Here is a 22,340-nt window from a genome sequence, read left to right on the forward strand (position 1 = left end):
TTGCTTGCGTTACTGTACTCAGGACAAAGATGGGGATCGGGCGGTGCACCATGCGGCCTTCGGTGACGAGGGTTCAGTCATCGAGGTACTGCAGCGGGGCGGCGCCGACTTGAACGCCAGGAACAAGCGCAGGCAGACGCCATTGCACATAGCTGTCAACAAGGGACACCTGCAGGTGGTCAAAACGTTGCTGGACTTTGGCTGCCACCCAAGCCTCCAGGTATCCAGCATTGGTTTTCATATTTCTCATGACGACTGAGACTATTTGTATCCCAGCTATGAAAAAGTCCATTTTCCATTTGTCTCCTTTAACACGACCTTTCCCCTCCAGGATTCTGAGGGCGACACACCCCTGCACGATGCCATCAGCAAGAAGCGAGACGACATGCTGTCTGTGCTGCTGGAGGCCGGCGCCGACGTCACCATCACCAACAACAACGGCTTCAACGCCTTGCACCACGCCGCTCTGCGAGGAAACCCCAGGTAAGAGAATTGCGTCATCCCACCCACATCCTTTATTTTATTTTTTTGGGGTAAGGCGCAAATCGCACAAAGCGTGAAGCCTTGTACATTTATTGTGCTCACAAAGCAAACAGTTAGATAAATAACAGAGGTGCAGATAAATAACAGAGGTGCAAAAAGTAATTACTTTTGGGATCTGTTTTGATTTGATTCAGTATTGCTGACAAAGCTTTTAATTGGAATTGAACGCCGACTGCTCGGTGTACGTTTCACATCGCAGCGTGTGGGATCTTACGAAGCAACTCTCATAGTGGAATGCCGCTCGTCTTCCAAGTTGTCCTCATGTCAAAATGCCTAGCTCCATTTTTATTATTTTTTGCTTGCGTCATTCCTCAATGGCGTAAACTGCGGTTCCGTCTCCTCAACAGACTGTGAAAAGCGTTTGTTCTATTATGTACTGAGTCCAGGCATTAGCAGTTGTCCTTGGCTTTGGCTAGTTCTATGTCCTGCGCTTTGGCTTTTTGTTGTTGTTTTCAAACCCACGAGTGCAGTAAAGGGAACCCCCGTCGTTATCAGGTTTGTTATCCAGAATTCTTTATGGCCAATATAGGTTCAGGGTTGGAAGTTTTTGCTGCATGCATGAGTGTGTTTGCAGTCCCGCGCTGAGCAGCATTCCCCCTCTTCCTTCCTTGGCATCATTTTAATTGGCGTGAGGAACTGCAGAAAGTCTGCCTCTAGCCATCCGAATAGATTGTCAACACTCGCTGGTTCCCTCCGCGTCGGACTCATCAACCGGGCGCATAAAAAAAAAAAAAGAATCTAAAGACACTGCGCATTAAAGTTAAAAGTATTGAGAGTATAATCCTGATTGTAAAAAAAGCTCTTCAAAGACAATGGCTTCGTTTTTCTGTCCTAAAAAGAAAATGACTCTAATAAAAGAATACGTGGATAAATCGGGACGGGCGGTGGGGGTGGTATTCCGTGTCTTATCGTTCTACGTTTATTTGCAATCTCGGTGTACTTCTTTCACCTAGCCGGTTCCGGTAAGTGTTGTGATGCAGTGCTGATAAATCGCTCACTCTGCCTCTTGCGTTGGAAAGCAATTCAATGCACATACCTCACAGCCTTAAGAAGAAAAAAAAGTATATTTATTTAAAGAAGGTCTGAGGCGAGCAGAGGCGCACTTGAAATTGCTTGCTTGCATTAAGCGTAAACACTTTGTTGGGGTTTATGTTTGTGCAGCAGGATTCTGATTTTAGGGAGGGAGGGAGGGAGAAAGAGAGAGGGGTGGGGGCCCAGTGGAGGACTCTGGACTTGGAAATGAAAAATGCTGGAGTGCAGCTCGACTGTGTCAGGGCCCCCGCGCTTGTGTGTGTGTGTGTGTGTGTGTGCGTGTTGTCCACTTGCTTTAATACACTTTCTGTACTCCGCTCACCTCACAGACAAGAAGATATACGTCCCCTTCCATAGTTTGCCGATTTACTTTTATTTCACGCTTCAGCTCCTCCAATATCAACGAGCCTGGCCGGCCACAAGTCCTAAAGCCTTCTAAAATCTCTCCCCCCGGGCTGAGGCTAAACTACCCGCCTGGTGTGCTTTTTCGTGGTGAAGGCGGCTATTTCAATTGAATGCTTATTTTTTTAAAAAGCACACTTGATGTTTTTTGAGTGGAAAAAGTGCTTGGAGATTGGTCGCTGATATGAGGCCCCTTGAGATTATGGATATGAATGAGCGAGTCCTGGCACGTACAGATGAAACAATTGTAATGTATCCCCTCTATAGAAAATAGCTGCTTTTATACTTTACCCAGTGAAACAACAGGAACATAGTGTAGCCTGCATTTATTAGCTGCCGGAACATGATCGTGTTGATTTCCTCCCCCGGCGTCGTCATCAGTGTCTGCGCGGAATAGCGACTTGCTCATACTTCACCAAATTTGCCGCACTCCCCAATTTCTTTCTTAACGAACCAATGTAAATGGGGAAAAAAAAAAAAGTCATTCGTTTCAGAGTCAAACCTTTATTAACTGCACAGTCAGCATTTTCAGTCATGTTTTGACATTCATAACAGGCAAGTGTTAAATAAAAAAGAATAATGAGGCTTTGTTCGGTTCCACCCTGCTCCCTCCTGACACGCTGCTGCCTGTCTGCGTCTTGATGCATCGTGCTGTCATGTTTTACAGTTGTCGGTAACCATAAGGGAAATATACAGTAGTATAGCGCGTACATCGCAGGCAGCGCGCTGTGTGTGTGTTTTTGGACAGCAGATTTCTTTCCACCGAGTGTGTTTACCGCCATCTCAGCCTGGCTCATCTCTGTGTCTTTTTCCCCTCGGGCTGCTGGAAGTCACTACCTGCTCTAAAACTGTAAACAGTTTACAGATTAATAGCCCATGACTCATAAAGGTTGAGATGAGCGGGTGGGGGGCTCCAAACAAACCCCCGCATTGGTCGCTCCGTCCCATTTGAGCACGTCACCTCCCTGTGTAATGTTTGCGCCCTGTAATTGTAACGGTCACTGTTTCTTTTAACATATGGTAATGACTCTGCTGCCTCTATGGGAGCTAGCGGCTGTCAAGTTAGTGGCGCCACGGTCGTGTCATAACAAGGATGGCAAACTGAAGCAGGTGTTGCGACACTACTGCTGTTTGGATTGGTCACATTCTCGCTTGTACATTTTACAATAGGCCAATCTGATTATGTGAAGTGAATTCATTTGCTCAGGCTCAATTAATCATAATTGTAATTTAACTGTCAATCTTTTAAAGCAGTTACTGTACACTTGTTGTCTCTTACCTAGTATGTTCAATGTGGGACCCAGTATGTTACTTTTTTAATGGCTAGTTTTGAACAGTATGTTTTGGTCAGGTGCTAGCATCTCTATATTTGCAGAGCCATTTAGCTTGTTTTACATTAGCGTCACACCCCTGCCAAGCCGCATTAACCGCCAGCTCCCCGACCGGCGACTGTCATTTGAGGAGGCGACTGAGCGAGAGCGGCGAGCGGTCTCTTCTGGCCCTGCTATTTTGTAAAGCTGACCACCGACCGGCGTGCTCGGAATACCAAAAAGGGGGACTGGGGCCAAAAAAAAAGTTTGATGCAGTGACTTTATTGTTCTTTTCAAGCGAGACATGGAACACGGCAATCGTAGGCGGTCGTTTGAAGAGCAACACCTCAGTCGAATCCCTGCAGTCATCAAAGCATAGCTACAGCTGGTTGAAGGGGACCAAATCCATTCAAGAGGTGATTTGGTTCCATTTTACCAGCTTTAGCAAAGCATTGTGGGATATCTCTCTCTTCAGACCTTGAACGTGATATTCGATTGAAATGGGCACAAGCGCAACTTTGTCATTCAGCCTCGCCGTCCGTGTCTTGTCCCGACACACAGATTGTAACTGCTTTCTGGGGGTGACAAAAAGGATCATAATAATCTGCTGCACTCCAGTCAAATGTCCCGCAGTCATGAAGCAATTACAAGCCGTGACAGATGGGCCCTGCCTGCCTGCCTGCCGCAAGTGTGCGCCCGCCCGCTCGCTCCGGTCACTCGGACGGACACGACCGCATCCACGCACACGCGTGTACTTCTCAAGCAACCCTCTGGGTGTCGAGCCACCAAATTAATTCGGGTCGCTCGGTGTGTTCCCGGAGACTGATTTGTAATGCCGAATATATGCTTTGAATTGCACAGCTTTACATTTGCACTGAATTTCATTCACATGCCACCGCCTACAAATGAAATTTTGATTATTTTTTGTTTTATTTTTTTTCCCGTGGACCACTGCCAGTTAATTATCCCGCTATGGCTTAAAGTATTAACCAGCAAGCTGCATGAAAGAGCTTTTTTTTTTTTTTTAGGAGCCCCTTGAAATTGAGACACTGCAATTCAAGAATTTTGTCTGAATTTAGAAAATAAAAGCCGCAAAAGTCAATAACTTAACATTTTTATTAGGGAAGGCAATCTAGCTTCTACCTCCAATTATTATTTATTTTTTATAAATTTTATTCTTGTTTATTTGTTATTTTAAATGTTTAATTTCATAGTTATATATGTGGGGGGGGAACATCATTCAATCTATTATTCAAATAAATTTAGTTCTCCGGCACATGATGGGCCTTCTTTCAAAGGTCATTTTGGAGCCCAAAATACTCCATTTGTATATTGTATAATTTATATTCCCCTGGCAATTGGTTTGCAGGGGAAAATATAATTTTATCTTAATTTGTGCCGACAAAAATGATCCAAAACGTGTTCAACCTCTAAAAGGTCGTTGCCGAGTGATGCGTTCATATATCGGCAGGTGCTTTTTAGTAGTCATTTTTAAGGTCTCCATCCTCCGTGTTAAACATAACAAATATTTCCCTGACATTATTTTGTCAGCTGGAAATGTCGCCAACACGGTTGGCGGTTTATAATTATTGATGTTTGCTCCCTCTGCCAAAGCGCCAGCCGGCGTCTCAAAGCGGGCTTGCGACAGCTGAGGCGTACGCAGCGAGCCGAGATGGAGGTCAGCGTCAGGCCGGCTTGACGGCACACGCCGTTCTATTTGTAACGTTCGCACGCGCACCGAGGCTAGCAAAGAGTCGGGTGGCCGGGCCGCCCACCTCGGCGAAGGGCCCATAACAGGGCAAAAAAAGCAGGGTGGGGGAGGGGGCGCCAGGCGCACTGGGCATTTTGATAATGTCAGCATCTGCTGTGTGTGTCACTCAGACAGCAGGTCGTCGGGGGCGAAGGCAAAGCGCTCACAAGTGTCGTGTGTTGAAATTGAATTTATCTTTACGTACCTGTGTAGATGTTTTTCCTGTTGTGTTATTAATTTAAATTTTGTCGTTAATTAAATGGTTTGTTTTAATTGTAGCATTACTTTGAGGAAAACACCACTCGCTTTTTATATTGCACTCACTTTTCAAGCCTCTGAAATTTGACCTTCTGAAAATATTGCATTTATTTTTAAAGGTTAATTAGTTGATTTACGCGTTATTGGAAAGCTTTTAAAAAAACAAACCTGCATTTACTTTTGAATTGAAAGATTTGACATCGGTTTGTGTTAGTGATTAGCTTGCTGAACAAACTCTGCGTCCATATTGTTTAGCCCGAGTCCGTCAACAGTTCAGAAACAGCTGACAGGCCAGAGTTGATCCCGCATTGTCACTTTTTTTTTTTCTCTCTCTCTCTCTTCTCCGATGCTCTAATCTGACTGCCACGCGGCCCGGCGAAAGCATTTGGCAAGCGTTGCAAACGTGAACAATGAGGGTGGACGCGAGTCAAGGGGGGGGAGGGGGTCAGCCAGGTCGGCGGTCTGTTTGGGGGGCCTACGGATCAGGGGAGGCCGGCCGTGGTTAAACACACAAGGACGCGGAAGCTCTACCATACAAGTGTCGCGTTTTGCTTTCTCAGCAACTATTATCGCACAATGGCGGCCTTTTGGTTCAATCGACCCCATATGGCGAAAAGACTTTCACATTACGGCGCCGCGACATTACAGTGAGCCAACAGTATGGCACGGCCAGGTTTTGAGCTCGCGCAAGAAACATTATGGCTATATTTGAAGAGTATTGGCAATAATTGCCCAATGAACTGTCGTCATATCTCGGATGAGAGATTTTTATTGGCCAAGTCAGCCAGTTTGCTGAAGCTGCGAGCTCCCCTACAGCGCTGAGTGCTGCAGTGAGACTGCCCAGAGACAGTATAGCTAATGCATGAGCCTTAGATCCCACATTCTCTCTCTCTCGCTCCTCTCTGAACGCTGCTCTCACACAATTATCACAGGCACATTATTAAGACAGAACACATTTTCTTCCTAGAGTGAAGATTGGCACCTCACCCAGAATACATACTTCTTTACATTCCATAGCGGTCATATGTTCATATGGGTACATAAAGAAGTATGTGCACCGAGGAGGTCGTGTTGAGATATGAAATTCTCACTCTCTCTTTCTCTCTCACCTTTCGGGCCAAGCCGGAGAAGTTACGAGCGGAACGCTTTCCTTCGCCGCTTTCCCTCCCAAGTATGGTAGTCTGCACCGTAAGGTGACTTTGAGTGTAAATTCACTTCAACGCTCGAGGCTTTCCTCTGGTTGCCATGTAAGGCTGAACGGGATGCCCCCTCCTTCTAATTCTCGCGGTCCAGACGGCGCTCGACCATCCCAGTGACCCCCCTCGCTGTCCTCCGGGCGAGTACCTCCCATTTGTATGCTGATGGGGAAAAAAACGGGGAGGAAAAAAGTCCTCTTGATGAGTTGGTCGAATCCTCCTGTGGTGCTGGAAGGTTCCTTGGTGTGCACCTTGTCTTATATGACGGCCTCTGCTGTGTCCACGGTGCTGGGTTTCAGTGACCATAGTTAACATTTTCACTTCTGCCCTCCCACTTTTCCGGGCACCCCCGCTTCTCTTGTGTCAGCGACGCCCCCAGTGGCTTGCCGCGTTTGCTGATGTTTGAAAACAAGGGTGATCCAAGTGGAACAGGAAGCTATTGTGAGACGGATTTGGGCTTTGGGCGCACCGGGGCAGTCCATAGGTCACATGAAGGCGCTAATGCTCACTCAGCACTTGCGACCCCCTCCCTCCTTTTCATTGACAGGTGTATGGCCCTCTTCTCGCCCACCTGTCTAGATTGCGTGGGCCATTGTTGTTGATTTCCATACAGAAATTTCACTTAAAGGCCATGACTGGATACTTTTTTCCCCCCCGCCGCTGTTATTGTTCTGCGTGAACAGTTGAGGGTTGAAACAGAGCAATAGAATCGACAGCCGTGTGAAAGGAAATAGCGAAAAGTCGGGATCACGCTTATACATTTAACATGTTAAACCCTTGTTACAGAAACTCGGTCATACGTCGGCGCCAGCCGGTATACGGTGCTGACGTGCATATTATTGTAATTGTTGTCGCTTTCAGTACAACAGGGCGGGAGAGGTGAGGCGTTAAACTTTCCACCACACTCCCGGCCGGCATTGTGCAACTCCCCTCGCACAAAGGCGTCGTCCCAGCGCCAATGGCAGTTGGAGGTCTTTTTATAAAAGCAGTTTTAAAGGGGCTTGCAGCTGTTGGTCTGAGAAAGAGCTCTGGTGGCGCAGATCAATAACCATTCTCACCACAGTAAGAAATGTTCAGTAGGCCTCTAATGAATATTTGCCCCTGACCAACACATTCCACAAGTTGACACTAATCTCGCCGGCAGGCTTGAACGCTCAGGCGGGCAAAAATGAAACTATTGTTCCACCTCGCAGCCCTCCCTCGCTAAACAAACAGTAGGAAGTGGTGCAACGTTGTTAGCGGGCGGACTAACAATGAGGCAGAGGTGACCAAGGCACGTGCACCAGTCCTGAAGGTGTGACGTGTCCTCGGTTGCGGGGAGCGCTGAAGCGACTAACCTCCAGTGTCTGTTCCGCTTTGGGCCGTTGCACTGCAGCACTGTGCCTTGCCCTGCCCCGTCCATCCGTCCGTCCGCTTAGATGGCGACTAAACGGGCTTAGCGGTCGTTAGCGGTGAGGCGGGTTCAGCCGGTGACACGCATCCATCCCGTCACATCTGTGTTAATACACTTCTCACAGCTGTGTGCGCCGTCAATCCTCTCTTACGTTCATAACCCCTGAGCTGCGTGCTCATCATTATTCCGACGCCTCATCATGCCATGTTTCGTCCCGTGTCCTCCGACTTACCGTGACCTCCCCCGCCTCTCGCTTTAATTAAAAAAGTGGGGGTGTAAAAAAAAAAAAAAAAAAATGTTCTTTAAAAAAGAAAAAGTCCCGGTAATTCACGTATCCATGGGTGATGCCCCAGACGTATCGAAGCAGGTGCGAGTTAACAAGTCCGTCGTTAAGATAGCGGGCAAGAACGATACTTAATGAGCCAGAAGAGCTGTGCTGCGGTGGCGGCAGCAGCAGCATGTCCGGTCAGTGCCAGAAACAGACAGAGCAGAGGGGCGGGAGGGGGAGGGAGGGAGGGAGGGAGGGGGGTTGCGAGCAAGACTGGAGAGGGAGGGAGGGAGGGAGGGAGGGAGTGAAGGAGAAAGATGAGAGCGATATTGTGGACAGTGCAGAAAAGGGCTTAAATCCATGTGGACTGGAGCAACTCGCCGCTCCAGCGCATCCTGCATCCTCTCTGCACTGCTCTTCTACGGAAGAAGGAAAGCGTGCGCTGGTTAAGTTGCTGCAGACCGGCATACGCCACCCCACCCCATCCTTGCCACTCCAGCACGCACCTTCCTTGTGACTACACGCCTTGGAACCCATCAGGGTTAAACTCCTTCCAAATATGACCTGTCAGATCAGGTTTTCATCCCACGAGCGAAAAGAGCCGTAATGACCTCGAGAGCGCTCCAGCTGCTGCAGCCACGTGCGTGCGTTTGCGTGCGTGTTTGACTCGCTGAATCAGCTTCTATGATTGGGGGGGGGGGGGTAGTGCCGTAGTCGCTGAAAGGGAGGGGTGGGAGTTCTGTGGCGGACACCCCACACACACACACGCCCATAAAAAGTGGTACACCTTTTTCTGAGACTCACTGAGGGGGGTGGTTTGAGGGAGAAAAAAAAAATCTGCCGCACTCTTCTCTCCATCACGTGCACGCACGCTTAAAACAGAGAAGTGGGGAGGATGCCCTCGACGATTGAACGGACTTAAAAGTGTACAGAACGCCCTCCCACTCTACCTTTTTCATATTCTACACGCACACTCGGCACTACAGTTTTATCCGCTACGTAAAATGCACTTTTGTCAACTGGAGCCAGGGAGCTGAAGAGCGAGAGAGAGATGAATATTTGACAAGAGCGTTATTTTGAAAGGATGTGCAAATATAGTAAGTTAAAAAAAAAGAGCATTTGGCTTCATGAACTCATGACAACAAATAAACGTTTGCCGGCGAGGCTCCGAACGCAAAGTTTGTCAAAGCGGGAACGGCGGCCATGTCTCGCACAGTGGCGGCTAATAAGGGCCAAGAGGCCAACATGGCAGAGCAGCTTGAGCGTTTAGCATGTTGTGTGAAGCCGAGCGTCGGACGCACGGCTCCAGGCTGCTCCTGTGTCTTGTCACGCCGCCCTCCCTGACCATATTTAGTCACGCCGTGCAAAAAATAGTTCCCCATCCCTCCCTTTACACATCCATCCCTCCCTCCCTCCCCCTCTCCTGCAACTGTTGGCCGGCGACTCCGGGAAGCGTCGCTCCGGCTCCCTGCCTATCGATTCCAATGGCCCGGAAGCGGAGAGGAGCGTCGGAGCGCTTAGGTCTCTGCTACCATTTGCTGCTCTATTTTTAGCGGCCGCCAAATAAAGTGCTCTCTGGTGCTTCCACTTGTGCGATCCTGAATTTTTACCCCCTCCCCTGTTTTACATCCTTCACCACCACCTCCGCTGATATGAGCGAGCGCCCCTCACTCACTCTGTCCTCTTGACCCCCCGCCCCTCCCCGCCACCATTCTCCTTTTAAAATAGTCCAGGACGCTCTTCTTCTTATGGTTGTCGTACGCTCACCTCTATATTTAGAATAAAGGCGTGTTGGCGTAACGGACCAGAGAGTGAGGTTCAATGCAGGCCAGCACTGAGCATTGGAGGACCGGTAGGCAAACAAAGAATGCGGGTTTTGACGCTGGCAAATTGGCAGTGAGTAAATTCAGAAAGTTGTCATCGACACAATGACAGTCACAGGTTGAAGATGTTGAAACGTCATATGCGTTTTTTGGTGTTAGCAACGCGGACTGACAGGTTTGGGCAGCAGATGAGTAAAGGTGTGTGTGTTTGATTTCCTGCTACTGTGTCTTCTTAAAACACAACCTCACTCAGCCAACCAAAGCGGAGCATTCCAGTAGCACAAGTGACAAGCGTGACGGCGATAGCATCCATTTTGTCGGCTAATTTTCGACAATACTTAAAGATATTAAGCTTAGCTTAGCTGCGGCGCCATAGGTATATTAATATCCTAGCTATTGTGTCAAAGCAATAATTTAGGCTCACCTCGTCGTAATTGACGCGGAAAGTCATTCAGAAGTTTTTTTTTTTTGTATTTGCGCAGTTCAATCTGCTTTACGTTTACAGGACCTACGTCATCTCTATATAATCAATTTGCTCTGTTGGTGGATGTCGGCGCTGTTAATCGATTGATTGCAATAAGACGGGGGTCATCTAATGGATGGGCTTTGTTTGGCAGAATAAAGGTCCAGGCTAGCTTGTTCTTCGCCCATCGCCTTGAAATGGAAAACAAATAGCAATAATGTTTTCTCGGAGCAACGTTTAATTAGCTGCTTCATTTTCTCCCGGCAACAAAGCATCGCGGATGGATGTAATTAGTATTTTAAATTAGGTGAGAGCACAACACATTGTTTAAAAAGGCGTTCGCTCTTTAATACAGTTGTTAATTAAATTGGAGTCATTCCCAAGATTTTAGATGCCTGCTTTGTGAAATACTGACACCCCCCCTTATCATTCAACTTTAATTGCCATTCTTTGGTGCAGTCTCCTTGCACCTCTCAGTCTTTCTGTCGCTTTGACCCCGCCCACCTGTCAACATCATACGAGAGTGCTTGGAGAGAGTCTAGTTTGTGCTTCATGGGTGCATCTTCATCCGTCCTCTCTCCATCAGCCTTTCTCTTCTCACCAGCTCACTCACTCACGCCCCTCCTCCCTCGTCTGTCGCCCGTCCCTCTTCATCCTTTTCTGCCGTGCATCATTTGAAGAGGCAAGGCTGCTGAGCGCCGGGGAGGGATAAAAGTGATTTATGAATGGGCCACCCTTTACCTGGGAAAGACAGTGGTGGCGGAGCGTTCGCTCTCTCTCTGATCCAGCATTCCATTGTCCCCCCCACCCCCTACCCCGCAGCCACACTGCAGGAGAAGCTCCTCTGCTTCCGTCTGATCTTTTTATCGTGCTTTACGGCCGCCACGTCGCCGTTAAGCGACCGGCCGAGCGCACGGATGCCTTCGGCTGCTGATGTTTGCAGTGCTGTAGCGTGTCTGTCTGTCTGTTCGTTCAAATGCAGTTGGCCATTGTGTGGCTTTTTATGTTTTCTTGAATTAATGCAGTAGAGATCTCAGATTTAGAGCTATATTTAGCTAAAGAAAACTACAAAAATGGTGGGGGGGGAAAACACTGGCCATGAATTACTCAAATGAAAGACAAGGTACCAAAATACAGATTATTATTATTATTTTTTTAAATGTCTACCAAAAATTATTATCCAAAAAACAAAAAGACAATCTTTTGTCACTCACTGAAGTTTATACAGCCAAAGACGTCAAGACATCTTCCTCTCGAAGTTCACCTATTAGCTAAGCGGGAGCGGCTGGCTGGAATGGGTCGCGGGACGAGCCGACACGAGCTCCATTCCCCGCGCGACCAATCAGAACACCCACCCAGCCACACGTCCGGCCCAGACTGGGCCGACGGTGGCCCCGAGCCAATAGATGAGCTCAGCGGTGCTATAGCGCTCTCGCGCTGTCTGTCCGTCCGTCCTGTGGCGCGCTGAAGCATTAGGTCACCTTTGGACAGCTACGTTGTTGTCGCTAATGCGGGTGGAGCGAGTGCTACGTTACAAAAGGTAGTCAAGGACGTAGGTCGTCATTGGGAAAGCCAGAAACGCGCAGAAATTTGCCGCCGTTGCGCTTTGCTATTTATTTATTTGCGCCATTTAAAGGGCCTCGGCCAATGCGGGCAATAAATACTGACGAGCAAAGTGATAACGCTGTCAGACATCTTTAATACTTCTTAGCCCAGTTAAAAAACAAATGCACTTCATATATTCATTTTACGCACTGAAATAAGGAACGGGATTTATCGGCGCATAAGCTCTGCCTTTTCAGCATGTGCTCCATCGGGAGGTGATAAACAGCCGCAAAATTGCAGCATGTCTATTATGTGCTTAACATGACAGGCGAGTATGAATGGTTCATTTTGTGAACCCACAAGTGGATTACTTTGATGCCCATGTGCATTTTGGGCAACAAAATCACCTCTGGTCACACGTGGTGATATTTGTGACTTTTGTCATCCAGGTGGACTATTCGTACGCTTTGACGTTGCTCTCCCAAACAAAAGCGAAGCTGATGAATAATGCAGGTAACGCGTATGGACGCCAAAGTCGGAGCGAAATGCAGTCTGGCAGGTCAGACAGGCCGAGAATATTTGCATGCTTTGTCCCAGTCCGACAGGTATTAATGTCGAATTTGCTGGAGAGAAACTTTGATGGCGCTCTCATGCGTAGTTGTGGAATGCAATGTTTCAATTGCTTTGGCGGCTTATCTACACAATGCTTCCGTTTCCCCGGTGCACTTAACAAGTTAGCCGCTTGACATTTTGAGCGTGAGGCCTCAGTGTTTTTTTTTTTTTTTTTGTGTGTGTTGCACTTTGTGACCTACCAATCTTAATGACCAAGCTGCAATATACCGACGTTTCCGCCATGGCCATGCAAAGTTCTCATGGCGTATGGAAAAAAAAATAAAAATAAATCTGATTCGTCTGGTCAAAGTATAGCAACCATAAAGAAACGTGGGACTTTGGCAAACGCTCAGGACGTAATTACGTGCTGGCAGAATGCTGACGACCGCTAGACCGGCTGGACAAAATAAGGATTAGTGTTGAAATTTTCCATAAGTCGTCCCCAGGCTAAGGAAGTGCGGCTTTGAGCAAAAAGCATGTTTTCACCTCTTAATTATTACGAGACGAGAATACGTTTGCCCGACAAACCCCGTCGTCACGTTCACATCCTCCAAGGCCGTCGCATCCGACTCTTGGGTTTCATTCCCGCGCAGTAATGAGCTCAGGTTTCTAAGCGGAACCAGAAACGCGGCACACGCACCGACAGCGCAATACCCCCACCCCTCCAATCTGAGTGGCAGCGGGCATAACAGAGTGTGCATATTGACCAGAGAGGTACGGTTTCATGAATGCAAATTGTTTATCGCAGCACAAGAGGGGACTTGAAAGCGGCTTGGTTGCCAAGGCGGGCCAGGGCGCTTTGTTGAAATAGAAGCTGCGGAGTGTAAAGTGCGCTAAGACAGTAGCACGAGAAAGTAATTGGGCCATCCTGAACCGACGGGATATTAACATGCCATCGGGCCTCTCCGACTCGCCGCCCCCGCCTTCATAAATGAATCAGGACGTCCCTATGCAGCAGGTGATTTAAGGCTAATTAAAGCTTAGCCTTTGCGTACCCTCGCCTACTTGTACCAGAGATGGCGGGCCATTTTATTCGGCCGCTCGCAAACAACCTTCAAGGGACGGACAGCGGACTGATAAGACAGACGTCACAGAATGCTGGCATGATGCAAATAATCCCTATTAAAAGCGCACCAACACGGGAGCCTCAGGTATAGGCGGTCGGGCGGGCGGCAGGGGAAGGTCACATTGTAGGGGGAAATGATTCCAATGAGAAGTCTTTTACAGAGCACAGTCTGGCAACTTCTTGATCAAGTCAAGCGCTACACCCAATTGACTGCATGGGACGGACGGACAGGGGTCACGGTACCGTGTGAGTCACAACCGGTCGTATTGGCTGGCTCGTGTGGCGTCGTTTTTGAAAATGGATTAGCCAAACGCTTTGGACACTTAAGGGCCATTTTGGCTGTGTCAAGACTGCCATGTTTGTTTGACTACAGTTTTTGAGTTTTGTTTCTTTACTACCGGCAAGGTCAAGTCTAAACCCGGCGTGACGTTTTTTTCCGTTTGATTAAGGTTTTGATAGAGCTGATCCTCTGTCATTGCAAAATTGCATTTATTTAAATGTAATTATACACTTTATCACCTTTTGCCTCGCCAAAGCAGGTGGCGGCGCTCGGCGAATCATTTTCTGAACGCGCGAGGACGTCGTTAAGGACTGCGAGTATGCCAAACACGTCTGGTACATCAGAGCGGCCATATGTTTTCACGCCGCCGTTAATTCACGCCGTGACTGTGCCCATCCTGCCCAACTTGTCACTCTTCACTTACCCTTCCAGTAGCGAGCGGCCCGGCCGCTGATGGGCACACAGATGGGCCGTCAACTCGGCCCGGGGCGGCGGAGGGAACCCCGGCAAACAAAAGCGCCTGATTTGTTTGACATGCTGTGACAAACAGCGGCGTCCCGCTCAATGACAAATTGCAGAGCGGAGACAATGCTCCTCAGTGGCCCTCTCCTGAGGGACTTGTGGCCAGGGTGACCCACTTTTCCAGCCTCTTCCATTTTGCCTTTTCTCTCACCCTCTCAAAACAAACGTGGTCATGATAGACCCTTCCCAGCTTTGTCTGTTAGGCCACCTAATGGCCCCTTGATCTTAATTCTTGATGGTATGAAGACATTTTGGGTAAGTCACTGCTAATGGCACCGGTAAATTTGGCCCAAACTTCATTATCCTGAATTTACAGCGCCACGTCTTTGCAGGCCCAGCTGACTCAAGAAGCGCGACGACGTACAGCGCGAGCGCTAACGTCGACTTTCATGACACAGCTTGGGGCGAGACTCTGACGTGACAAGGTCTTTTCTTGCATCATTTGCTTGTCTAAATCCCGGACTGAGAAGCTCCTTCCCTGGCGGGAGTGCGGCAGATTAAATTCGTCCAAAGTGTTCCCCCCCCCCCCTCAACCAACGAGAGGTTAAATCTACAGTAGACGAGCAAATAGTTCTGCGTAACAAAGACAATGCGTCGTGAATACGTGACGAGGCGGGAGGGGCGCGGTTGCGTTTAAGCGCCGTGTAGAGCTCTGCATTAAGTAGTTGGAGATGGCTGCAAGCAATGCAGGTGCAATACGAGTGAGAGAGAGAGAGAGAGAGGGAGGGAGAGAGCCAGAGCTATGCTGCACTGTTCATCACTGCAGCAGTACAGCAGCTCCATGTCCGCCTGTACGGAGGATGCAGCCGGCCGGCCGGCCAGCCGGCCCCCCGTGCTGATGAGGCAAAAGCCAGCCGTTCTGATTACCTCGACAAACATGTCATCCTTGGATTTCTTTGCCCCTGGGGTGTGCCGCCCCCTCGTGCCTGCGTATCCTCCACATAAGAGGGTTGCTGGGCCATATTGAAGAGTTAGAAAATGAAAAAAGAGATGTCAGTTCAAAGATCCACCCCGCGTAATTCTTGGCTACTCATCAAGGTCGCAAGTGTTCTTGGCCACTTTAATGCTTCTCCAAGGTACAGCGTGTCCCTCAGCACAAATCACTTCAGTCAGATCAGACCACTTTCTTACTTCTCTCTTTTTTTTTTCAGTTTCATCTGTTCTTTGGGAAAAATACGCAGCCCTCCAAATTACATTCCATGGACTTAAGTGTTCATTCATTTGTTTGCAGATTCCCAAGCGTGCTTGTATCCAGATAATGACATACATTGTCAGTCGAACTTTTTTATTTATTTCTTTTCTTGATAACAGTGTGACATTGACGCGTCCTCTGACTCTTCCTTCATTTTCCTGGGTTTTGCAGTGTGCTGGCAAGCAGCCTCTAAATGACCTTGGGTCGAGCAGAAACAACCGACTCGCATTTATGCCACATTGGGCCGCTCCAGTTAAACAACAATATTGTTTTTTGCCTTCTCAAGAATATGAGGGACACAAATGGCTTTCCCTTGTTTTATCTTTCAAAATATACTTTTCCCCCATTCTTTTCATTTAAGACTAAAGCCGATTGTCATTATTGATTTTGATAATAATCCGACCGAGGCAATAAAGCCACCGTCGACAACCTTGATTACAAGTGATAGTAAAAGTCCATTTTTTTTCGCTGAACCGGGATCAAAATGGAGTTATTAAATGGTGACTTATGGTGATTTGGGTGTAAAACATCATTGCGAGCTGTCGTTTTGCAACTGAGAGGAATATAAGAAAGTCATAAATACGCAAAGCGGGAACACGGATCCGCTAAAACATTTTCAAACATTAAACATACGTATACAGCATCCCGTGACTGCTATGAAAACATAGATTTATGTTTCCTGCGCTTAATCTGTCATTTTGTGGCGCATTGTTATAAAATGCTTTGCCTGGAAAACCGTTTTTTTTATGATGGAAATGTGAGTCGTGGTCAGATGAGCATGATGAATGGCCGCGCGAGTTGTAAATAACCATGCTTTTAGGAGAGCCACTCGTCCTTTAAGTTGATTAAAAGCGGCATGTATGAAAATGAGATGTGCTGTAAATGGATCACGTGGCGGGCTCGGTATCAGATGCTCTCAACTTTGTTTGCTTACCATAAGCGCCTCATCCAATCCCTGCCGTGCTGGATTAATTTTGACATTTCAGATCACTAATTTAGACCCTTTGCCCAATTGATTTTATCGCCTTCTGCTCATGGCTGTTTTTTTTTTTTTTTTCCCCCCCTCCGCAGTGCGATGCGCGTGTTGCTATCCAAACTGCCCAGGCCGTGGATTGTGGACGAGAAGAAGGACGACGGCTACACGGCGCTGCACCTGGCGGCCCTCAACAACCACGTGGAGGTGGCCGAGCTCTTAGTTCATCAGGTAATGACAAGCGCCACTGCGCTAGGCCCCTCCAAGCTACTGCAATTTTTTTTTTTTAATCAAATGCATATGCTTTGTGGAGCCTCCAGGGTTGTTCTTTAAGGCCGTGTACTCTCCTTCTCATGCAATCATGGCTTTGCGTTCTACCCTCGTTGTCTGAATTCCCCCGAGACTTTGGGGAGTTTGCCGCAAAAGTCACCTGACTAAGCAGCAACTGGGTTATTTAGGATAAGGTGCGCGGCAGAAATATAGCTGCAATGTTCCCCCACATGCTCTTGGAAAACCTCAGCCCCCCCTCCCCATAATTCTCTGCAACGCTTCAGCCTTCTGTTTAGCGCTCATGCGGGGCGCACTGCAGATTCCCCCCCGCCACCCTCCCAGCCAGCCAGCCAGCCATTCTTATTTCTTACAGAATTAATTAGCAAACTGATCACAATCATTAGCTTCCCTGCACATCTTCTCAGCTGAGGAGTTTGCAATTTGCAAAGTAATAATCACGTGTTTTTTTTTTTAATTTTTTTTTTATAAAGGCAGCCAACTTGCCCTTGTCTTGACAGACAAGGTTAAACAAACAGAAGGTTCTGTTATGCTACATGGAGCCTGAGTGTTTGGACCATTTTTCATCATCCAGACAATTATTTTTGCATCTCATCGCGCAACCTCCACACATGTAAGAGAAAGAAAATGCCTCAATAATCAAATGAAAAACTCAAACAGCCATCGAGCGTGACATCACACAAAAGACTTCAGACACGTAGGTCTGCCCGACCGAGAATATTGATCACAATAGAACCTGAAATTGAACTGGAGTTGAGCTTCTCCGTACTACTCCATTTGAGACTTGTCCTTATTTGGTTTGTTGGGGAGCTGGAATAGAGCCCGGCCCACGCGACCCTCGGGCTCGGGAGATGACTGAAACAATGTTATACGTTGAATAATTTGCGTCTCAGGGCAACGCCAGCTTGGACATCCAGAACGTCAACCAGCAAACAGCCTTACACCTGGCCGTTGAGCGACAGCACACCCAGATTGTCAGGGTAAGACTTTCTCCTTCTCATTACGTGTTGTCATCTCAAAGTCACACTCCGGTATTGCTGGCTCAGGACAAAGCTGTCGTCTTGTATTGAGTTTACAACGCTGCCATCTTGTGGATGCGATTAAAAAAAAAAGAAGGGGACGTACAGTATGGCGCCCACAGCGACACGTAAACCCGCTTTATGGCATTTACGATGCGACGTTAAAAAAAAAAAAATAGATGGAAAGAGTTTTCCTTTTGTTCCTCGTGCGGCAGCTGCTGGTGCGAGCCGAGGCCAAGCTGGACGTGCAGGACAAGGACGGGGACACGCCGCTCCACGAAGCACTGCGACATCACACGCTGTCCCAGTTGCGGCAACTCCAGGATATGCAGGACGTCAGCAAAGTGGAGCCCTGGGAGCCCTCCAAGAACACGGTACGCACTCACATTTTCTCATGACAGGAAATGGAAACTAGGAGATGCTCTGAGAGTCACTACTTCCAGCCCATCACTCAAGACTGGAGCCTGACACTTGTAGGGAGGCAGCCAAGCGGCTCGCTCGTACAGTAGCTGGAACAAGTTTATCCCTGAGTGAGCGAGCCATTGCCGTATTGTTTGTCCCTACACGAATGGCTCGAAGCCCCACCTGGCATTGACTGAGGAGGGGGGGTGTGGAAATAATGACAGCGCCTTTAAACACGTCTTTGATTGGATAATTGCGTGCGATCTGACCCGGATCATTCCGTCTCGTTTGTTTGTTTTGCCCTCTGCAGTTAATCATGGGCTTAGGCACCCAAGGGGCGGAGAAGAAGAGCGCGGCGTCCATCGCCTGCTTCCTGGCCGCCAACGGAGCCGACCTGACGGTGCGTAACAAGAAGGGCCAGTCGCCTCTGGACCTGTGTCCCGACCCCAGCCTCTGCAAGGCGCTGGCCAAATGTCATAAAGAGAAAAGCAGGTAAACGCACCGAGCGAGTCCAAGTGTGTTGTCGTGGCTGTCGTTGACCCCGCGTGCGTTTCCAATGTGATAGCGGCCAGGTGGGCACACGCAGCCCGTCTCTGAACAGCAACATGGAGTCCTTGGAGGAGTGCATGGTGTGCTCGGACATGAAGAGAGACACTCTCTTCGGGCCTTGCGGACACATTGCCACGTGCTCCCTCTGCTCACCCCGTGTCAAGAAGTGTCTCATCTGCAAAGATCAGGTCCAGTCACGCTCTAAGGTAATGTCAAATGCGATATGCTCATAAACATGACAAACGCTCCATTTGAATTCATCCTTTCATACAATTTTAAATGAATTTTCATTGGGTTATTCTGTTGATTTATTGATTGGCTCGCAGATTGAGGAGTGCGTGGTGTGCTCGGACAAAAAGGCGGCTGTCTTGTTCCAGCCCTGCGGCCACATGTGCGCTTGTGAGAGTAAGTCAACGCGGCGAACGGCGGGTCCAAATGAGATTTGACCACCTCTCATTTTTTGCCCGTCCAGACTGTGCCAACCTCATGAAGAAGTGCGTACAATGTCGCGCTGTGGTGGAGCGCCGCACCCCCTTTGTGCTTTGTTGTGGGGGGAAAGGTATGGAGGATGATGATGATGATGATGATGCCGCAGATGATGATGTGGATGATGATGATGATGATGACATTAGTGAGTGAATCTTCCACACGTTCCCTTTTAATTGCTTCGCTTTCTTTCTTGACTTGTGCTACTGCCTCATTTTCAGCATGTCCTCTCTCTCTCTCTCTCTCTCTCGCTTTCCATGAATTTGAAATGCTCAATGTTTATGATTTGCCCAATCTATTCATTTATTATTAGTGAACGTTGAGTTTCATGTCGATATTTTTGATCAGATTGGCTTCACACTGCCATCACAAAGCTTTTTATTATTTTTCCCGTCCACATTTTTGCTTCATTTGTTCATCCCGCATATTTTATTTTGTGTGGAGTTAAAAGGGAAACTGTTGCAAGTTCACTGATTCTTTTTCAATATTGTCTTATGGTTTGGTTACGTGTCCGAACGGGGGGGGAGGTCGGCAGGCATACACCCGTGCGAGGGGCAAAATTCCAATGATTAATCCCAGCAACACCAGATGCTAGCGAGTCAATGGCGACTGCTGTCAATAAGGTTCCGTTTCCCCCCCTTCTGATTTCCTGCTTGCTTCTTCTTCAAATCTCTCTTTGAGCCTCACTTGAGAGGCTTGTAGCGAGTAGTTCCGCTGGTCCTCCGGGCCAGCTTTGAGCTATATAGCTGCTGTAACAATGTGACTGGTTATTCCCAGCAGGGAGCTCTAACTCTATGGCAGGGGGATCGCAGGATCTTCTCCAGCCCAACAATCTGGCACTAAGTTGGTGTAAGTATGCCCTCTCCCATATCCGTGCTCTGACCACATTGCTGCCCTCCCCCCCTCCCACTCCTTTCTTTTTATTATTAAAGCAATGCACATCACACACACACACACACACACACACACACACACACACACACACACACACGATGGAGATGAAAGTGTATATTATTTCATCCCACTGCAAAGTACAAGCACATTATTAAAGCAATGCCAATAACAGCGATTACAATGAATGCAGCTCATGTATGTGTGACTCTTAATTATCTCCCCATTGAAAGCACAGATGAGCCATCATGGCCGCATTTCACTCGTGTGCTTACAGTCACTTTTAAATATGCCAAATGTATTTGCCAGTGCGAGACGATATGGCTTAAAGAGCAGCACGAGGGAGGACCAAGGTTTGCTCTGCCAAATGTTCTCCTTACGCTTTGGAATATAATGGGCGGCAAGAAGGAGTGGCAAAAGGAATGCAGGCCGACTCGGGTTATTTCCTCTCAACGTCTCTGCGTGTGCGTCTGTTTTTTGGATGTGTCCAAACAGCGAGCGGCAACATCCCCGCCCTGCAGCGGGACAAGGACAACACCAACGTCAACGCGGACGTTCAGAAGCTCCAGCAGCAACTGCAGGACATCAAGGAACAGGTCTGCCGCATGAGCCAAATGATGGCGACCGTCGATAATATGGTATACAACCTTGATCCGCTTTTTTTGGTTCCGTCCCCAGACCATGTGCCCCGTGTGTCTGGACCGGCTCAAGAACATGATCTTCATGTGCGGCCACGGTACCTGCCAGCTGTGCGGCGACCGCATGAGCGAGTGCCCCATCTGCCGCAAGGCCATCGAGCGCCGCATCCTCCTCTATTAGGCTCTCTGGCGTCAGACCACCCACCCACCCACGCCCGCGAACGCACCACCAGCCACCAAAGCGTATCCCCTCAGCAGGCTTACTCTGTTGCTTAACATGGAGACATTTTTGAACGGATATCCTCATTATTCTGCCTTTCGGACCTCTCCAAATTGAAAGGCACGTCTTGAATCTCGCCCGGGGAAGGACGGCGTACGAGCGCATGACTCTCGTTTGGTGTCAAGTGTTGCACCCCCCAGAAAAGCCACGTTTGATCCCTATTATTGTGCAGGAAGAACCCTGCGTGGATTTTGAGTCGTTTGCTTTGGCAACTTTCATTTCATGGTTCTATGAGTTTGTTTTTTTTATAGGAGGAAGAGAACCCGGGCGGTTCTGAAACGGCAACGTGAGCGGTCAGCCTTCAGTTCTGTGAGGAGGACGCAGGTAGAATGACACCTTGTTGACTAGACATCCAAACATTGATTTGACACTTTGATGCCATTTGCTTCCAAAATACAAGTGGTCTAGGGAGGCTGTGGGGGGCGGCATAAGGTGCTCTTTGTGTTGTATGATTTTAATGTAAGTATGAATTTCAGCTCCAAAAGTCAGCATTTAATAAAATAGAGAACAATCTAATAGAACTCATAGGTGAGACTGTAGATAAATTATTTTGTATTGCTGCCCAAAAAGAAAAATAGGATTTGTAGGTGTCACTGCCTTTCTAATATGTAGCCTCAAATAATCTTTTCTTTTTTTTTTTTTTTTGCATCAGGCATACTGACATCTTTATATGTTCTTTCTTGAAAGTGGAGGGGAATGCCATTTTTCACTGTTTCTAGTGCAGTGGTTCTTAACCTGGGTTCCATCGAACCCTAGGGGTTCAGTGAGTCGGTCTCAGGGGTTCGGTAGCGCCTCCATTGGGGTGGTCCGAACACCTGATTTATCGTGTAAATTCGTGATTACGCACATCTGAACTTGTCTCGCAGAGGCGCACTGATTTGTAGGTGTGTAATTTGTTGAGTTCATGCATTGTGATCATGCTCGGCTCATTTTGTGCACCAGTAAAAAACATTCATGACTTGAATTTGAAAAAAATATATATATTTTTTTTTCACTAAAGAAGGGTTGCACATATGAAACTGGTGGGGTTGGGTACCTCCAACAAGGTTAAGAACCACTGTTCTAGTGTCTTCTCAGCAGCGTTTTACCTTTAGCTGGAAACTGATGAGTTTTGCCTTCAATGACAAGGCGACGGCAAACAGACAAACAAGCATCACTT

General features: G+C 48.0%; 1 protein-coding gene and 1 long non-coding RNA gene across 10 annotated transcripts in view; one reads left to right on the forward strand and one right to left on the reverse strand.

Annotated features, from left to right (window-relative positions):
* mib1 (mindbomb E3 ubiquitin protein ligase 1) overlaps positions 1-21,541 on the forward strand; it is a 28,690-nt gene extending 7,149 nt beyond the window's left edge. For 4 of the 9 annotated variants that reach the window (XM_037276893.1, XM_037276896.1, XM_037276894.1 and 1 more), the window contains exons 12-23: positions 23-220; positions 332-483; positions 16,727-16,859; positions 17,810-17,896; positions 18,151-18,309; positions 18,648-18,829; positions 18,903-19,092; positions 19,213-19,291; positions 19,359-19,517; positions 20,150-20,221; positions 20,759-20,859; positions 20,942-21,541. In XM_037276893.1, coding sequence (XP_037132788.1) covers positions 23-220; positions 332-483; positions 16,727-16,859; positions 17,810-17,896; positions 18,151-18,309; positions 18,648-18,829; positions 18,903-19,092; positions 19,213-19,291; positions 19,359-19,517; positions 20,150-20,221; positions 20,759-20,859; positions 20,942-21,082 — 1,653 coding nt within the window. In that variant the 3' untranslated portion in view covers positions 21,083-21,541. The other 5 variants (XM_037276895.1, XM_037276898.1, XM_037276899.1 and 2 more) reach the window with 5 other exon arrangements.
* LOC119137556 lies at positions 2,462-7,602 on the reverse strand. Its single transcript, XR_005100940.1, has 2 exons — positions 6,405-7,602; positions 2,462-3,862 (listed from the first exon to the last, which is right to left on the reverse strand). It is a non-coding gene; the product is annotated as an uncharacterized LOC119137556 (long non-coding RNA).
* Positions 21,542-22,340: the final 799 nt, after the last annotated feature.

The sequence above is a fragment of the Syngnathus acus genome, chromosome 17, assembly GCF_901709675.1.
Source record: "Syngnathus acus chromosome 17, fSynAcu1.2, whole genome shotgun sequence".
NCBI lineage: Eukaryota > Metazoa > Chordata > Actinopteri > Syngnathiformes > Syngnathidae > Syngnathus > Syngnathus acus.